At 29.4% G+C, this 5,827-nt stretch overlaps 1 protein-coding gene across 1 annotated transcript; it reads left to right on the forward strand.

Moving 5' to 3' along the window:
• Positions 1-4,775: 4,775 nt before the first annotated feature.
• On the forward strand, positions 4,776-5,147 carry LOC110276928 (uncharacterized). Its single transcript, XM_021134033.1, has one exon. The coding sequence runs from the start codon at positions 4,776-4,778 to the stop codon at positions 5,145-5,147; it is 372 nt and encodes a 123-aa protein (XP_020989692.1).
• Positions 5,148-5,827: the final 680 nt, after the last annotated feature.

The following is a 5,827-nucleotide window of genomic DNA, read 5'->3' on the forward strand; positions in this document are numbered from 1 at the left end:
AACTTTTGTGTGTTTATGTATACGTATGTATTTCTTTTTTGGAAATAGCTACGTCAAATATTATGAGTATTTGTGGAAGATAAATACTTAGCGGAATAGATAATTTTAGAATTCAAAATTTAGGATTGAAATTATGTTATTTGCATATTTTTTAGCATATTTTCTATTCACTAAATTCAAAATAATTTTATTTACATACAGTTAATTAATGGTTAACAAGAACATATTTAAATCATTTTAAAATTTACATTTTTTAATACAATTATAGCGTTGATTTGATAAGTATAAATACTATATAAAGTATAATATATATTGGGACGACAAATAATTACATAAATAAATTAAATGATAAAATATATTTTTTGTTTTTAATTTTTGTGTGTTTTTTTTGAATATTCTTAAATTTGTTAGAAAATTATTAATTTTTTTAACCTATGTATAAAAAATACATATATCAATTATAATCGTAAATTAAATTATTTCATAATAAATGATTTATAGAACGGTGATTTATTTATTATCATAAATATTAAATTAAATAAGTTATGATTATTTTTTATTTGAAATTAAATGAGAATAAAACCAAAATTACTATTTTATTTAGACTTTAAGATTTAATAAATATTATATTTAAATATAAATAGTGACTTCAAGATTTTGATCCCCCAACACACCAAAATTGCCGCGCTATTAGGGATACAGAAGATTTTGGTTAAGGAAGACTGAGGTAATAACTCTTCTGTCACTTTTATGAATACAAGTACACTTCTAAATTGTGACATATATTTTTAATAGTTTAATATAAATAATTTGAATTATAAAATTATTTGTTCTAACAAAGTTTAGTTTCATTCAATTTTGTTCCTAACATTTTTTATTTACATCAAAATTACCCCCGGATACTAATTTCATCTAAATCGTTAGAGATAAATTAAAAACATTTAGGAATAATTTGACACAAATTAAAAATATTAGAGACAAAATTTGATAAATTGAAAACGCTAAAAATAAAAGTAGTCTTTTTTACATAAATAATTTTTTAGAGAATCAATATACATATTTGTGTAAAAATTAAATATACATATTTGATTTTTGTTTAGGAAAATCATGTGAATTTGATTCTCTTGTAATTTATATATGTAAAAAAAAAAGGTGTACTTTCACCCTAAATTAAATGAAATCAAATGTTACTCGTTTATAATTTTTGAAGATAGATCACATTTTCGTCCTATTTTGTTTCTGTATAATTTGCTGGAAGTTTTAGCGGATTACAAAATAATACAAAAACCATGGGACCTTAGAAGAATTTACATGTAAACAGAAAAAAAGCGTAAACCATGGGAGGCTCCAGCAGTTAATGTGCAAAAATAAATAAAATTAAGTCATCGGAGACTCCAACGATTTATTAAGAACGAGCCTTGAATTATCAAAACATTCCTTTTTGCCCCCCAAATGTTAGGATTCAACAGCATACCACCAAGTTGAAGACCGAAGGAGATATCCTAATATTTGAGTGCACCATTTCTGTCGATGATATTTTCCATAAATCAACCATGTTCTTATCTTTTACCAACCTGAAAGGAGTCTTGAAAATATTTAACCTACTCATCATATCTGGCACAATTTTCAGGTATCTTATTATAGATAAAAAATAAAAGAATGATCTATACATACAAATTTTTTTATTAAATAAATCCAACTAAAATATGTTTAAAAAATTATTTTTATCGTTTTTATTTATCAAAAAAAATTTAAAACTAATATTAAAATTTAATTTCATGTAAAATTATATTAATTTTGAATGAATTTATATATGTGGTTTAGGGACAAATTAATTTTTTTTTTCTATTCTAAGGTCCCGCAGTTTGTGTTATTTTGTGATCAGCTAAAACCTCCAGCGAAGTATATAGAAATAAAGTAGAATCGAAATGCAACTTTTCTCCAAACCAAAGTCCAAACATTATAACGGATAATATCCAATTTTTTATTCTTTTTCTATTTCCGTCTCGACAATAATCAAATATCAGTATGTAAAAAAAAAAAATCAAATTCATTCTTATATATAAAATAAAAATAATCAAGTCACTAAAACAATATATGCTAAACCAAAAATATGAGTGCAAATGTGCAATAAATATCCTCAACTAACGATAGGAATAAGTTTCCAGACTTATGCGGCACGTATTCATTATTAATGAAATGAGACGCAAACTTTGAGTTTTAGTGCATTCAAATTTCAAATGTAACTGCTCTTCATTTAAAAATTGTCTTCAATGACAATTGTAACAACTAATTTTGGTTGGTTAATAATGTCTTTAATGAGAATTTTCATGCTCCCTTTTGATGGGACATATCTTTTTTTTTTTGGGTCTAGAAAAGAAATTTAAAGACCCCAAAATACAAAAGAGAAAAAACTGACTACACTCTCTGAGAATGGAAACAACAGAACAGTTTGTAACCAAGGTTTGAATGGTTTTGTGGCCCGGACGATGTCTCAAAGATGTGAAGACCCATGGGTGGAGATTGTCCATTTTTTGCCCGGCGATCGAGACAAAATTAGCTTCTCTCATGGAGTACTTATGGATGCCAGGCAGATAGCCAAGATTCTGATATCATTGACTAGGAAAGCACATGAAAATGGATCCTCTCCAATTTTTTTAACATTTGAAGAAATAAAGTGTGATCTCTTACTATTAATTTTATAAGTGGGATCAAAAATAAATATAAGAGAGAAAATAATGAAAGGTGAGAGATTACAATTGACACCATCCAATTTTTTTTCTAATGGAGAGGATCCACTCCCAAAAACACATGGGTTTGGGAGAATCTTTTGGTGATAAACTTGATGCTCGCCAAAGAATCCGGTTCCACAACAATATTGGTATAGTTCTTTGAAGATGCAAATTGCAGACTATGAATTATACCGCAAAGTTCTGCATATATGATAAAGCAATTACCCAAGTTACAGGTTGTTGAGTTTAAAGAAATAAGAACAATTATTTAATAATGGCTAAAAAATATTATCATGGATTAAAAGTTCAATTATGTGTGTGATTAATTTGTTTATTGTGCAAAAAATTATAAAAAACAAAACAAGCCTAATAACAAGCTGATAAGGCATAATAATAGTTCAGCTCCATAAATACTCAACTCATTTATTCATGGCCTAAAAAAATAGTTTTTGATTATTAACCATAATAACACATTTTCATTTGAACCAAAGCTAATATAACTGAATTCAATCTCTCTCTTCTCTCTTCTCTATCCACATAATTACTTCTTCCAAGAATAAGCAAGAAAAAGTAGTTTTGATTAGGGCTCAAATCAAGAAGAAAAAATAATTACCAAAATAAAAAAACAAAAGAAAAAGAAGAAGAAAGTCAAAAACTAGGACACAAAAGCAAAGAGCAAATTAAGAGGTGAATCAAAAAATCATTTCCATTTCTGTGTTTCATTGTTACTTATTGAAGATGCTTTTCTCCTACATGCATTGAACAGAAAACTTGAAGAAAATAGATGTTATGAAGTTCTACAACAAATCAAGAGTTAAGAACTAAACTTGGAGTAAAAAAATTGATGAATAGCTCAGATCCTTAAAGAAATTTGAAAAAAGAAAAAAGAGAAGCAACTAGGTAAGAATGCATGTTAAATTTAATCACTGTTATTGTCCCATCTCTCTTTTGCACTTTTGTTGCTGCTGTGTTATTTGGGAAAGAAGTCAAAGCTTTTCAAACCAAATTTCAAGCTCTGGAAAGTTTTACTCCTTTATTAAAGGAGTAAATGGTCAGAGATTGGAGAAATAAGTGAGCACACAAGTTTGGCTCTTCATAACTTTTAAACAATCCATTCATTTCCTTCATGAGTTTACATTAAATTTTCTATTCTTCAGTATTCATCTTTCAATGATTCTTTTCAATGAAAAAAGGCATTAAGTGAGGAATCAGTAAAAGCTATTGAGAGAAAAGGCAAAGAGAGTTATAAAAAAAAGTCAGAAAATTATGTCAACTCTTTTGTATGTTTTTCTGTTTTGTACACATGATCCTGAGGGGATTTTCTTACTAAGTTGGGTGAGCACTTAGTGATTGAAAGTCTAGGGAGTGAACCTAGCCAAATCTAGCTTTGGTAGAAGCTGGGTTTGTCCCAGATAAGATTGGATTGAATCTTAGAAAAATTGGTGTTTGTAATCATTGTAAATGATAGTGAAAATTCTACCACAATTATGGAAGAGACTAGATGTAGGTCACATTGCATATGGTGATTGAATCAGGATACATGGCCATGTGATTTTCTCTTCTCTATTGTTCTATTTTACTTTGATATGAGACAAAATAAAAGTGTCTCCTGCATTGTCTATTTCACAAAAGTCATAGATATTCAAAAGCAAAGTGTTGCTCCGTTCCTGATCGCATCGTAAAGAGACAAAATAAAATTATCTCCTAAAATTTCAACTTGACAGACTTAACAACAACTAAGTTCCAAATGCAGTCTGAAGCAAAAAGCAAAGAAATTTAAAAGGAGACCATAAATTCAACCCATTTCTCTAAGCTTTTCATAAACCTTCAATTGATATCAGAGTTTGGTCTCAAAGAGATCAAATTTCATATCTTGGAGAAAAGATCCAAATGGCCAACAACATCGGTTCGAATGTAGTGCTTTACACTCTTGCTCAGTCCAACAATAGACCTCTCTTCTTCAACGACAAGAACTACAATTACTAGAAGGTATGAATGTAGATACTTGTCTAATCCGTTGACTACAATATCTGAAAGATCATCATGAATGGTCCACAAATCTTAACTAAGACAAGTGCAGAAGGAGTTGTGACACCCAAAGAAGAAGCTGAATGGAATGATGAAGATAAGAAAAAGGTGGAGCTGAATGCTAAAGCTATTAACATGATGCACTACTCAATTAGTTTTGAGGAGTACCAGAAGGTATCAAGGTGCAAAACAACAAAAGAGATTTGGGATAAACTCCAAATCACATATGAGGGCATAGAACAAGTGAAGGAAATAAGGATCGACATGCTGAAAAAAGAATATGAGATGTTTGATATAATAGAAGGAGAAACAATTGATAAAATGTTCGAGAGGTTCTCTGTCATCATCAATAGCTTGGATGCTATGGGGATGACTCACACCGAATAAGTGCTAGTGAGAAAAATACTTAGAAGTCTCACCAAAGAATGAAAAGCATCATTGCTGAGAGTGGTAACCTGAAACAGATATCATATGATGAGTTGCGAGGAAAATCCCTTGCCTATGAAACCACCCACATGAACTGTGATCTTAAATAGAAAGGAGTGACTTTAAAATCTACTCTTGAGTCATTGGAAGATGATTCTGTTGATAGTTTATCAGATAACGAAATTGTATTTTTTGCTAAGAGGCTAAGGAGGCTCATGAGAAGCAAAAGAAGGAGCAAAGGATCAAGCTCGAAGGAACAAAAGAGGGACCTCAACAAGATAATCTGTCATCACTATAAGGAGGTTGGTCACTTCAAGTATGACTATACGAGGTTTAAGAAAGAGGATAGAACAAGAAAGGACAAGAAAAAGGTTCTGATAGTGTCTTGGAAAGACTTGGAAAATGACTCTAAAGAAGAAGATTCTAAACAAGAAGCTCAAGTCTATTTCATGACTGACCATGGTAGTGCTAAAGAGGTAAATGGTTATTCTTTTTTAACTAATGAAGAACTCTATAAAATGATTGATGATTTAATTGGACATGTGAGAAAAGTTTTGAATATATGCTATGAAATTGAAGCTAAAAATGATTCTTTGAAAGCTGAAAATGTATACCTTAAAGAAAAGTTGAATGAAACCGAA

Source organism: Arachis duranensis, chromosome 10 (assembly GCF_000817695.3).
Source record: "Arachis duranensis cultivar V14167 chromosome 10, aradu.V14167.gnm2.J7QH, whole genome shotgun sequence".
NCBI classification, from domain to species: Eukaryota; Viridiplantae; Streptophyta; class Magnoliopsida; order Fabales; family Fabaceae; genus Arachis; species Arachis duranensis.

Excerpts from the sequence above, each read along its gene's own strand:
- LOC110276928 (XM_021134033.1), top strand. The coding sequence starts at position 4,776 with ATGAATGGTCCACAAATCTTAACTAAGACAAGTGCAGAAGGAGTTGTG.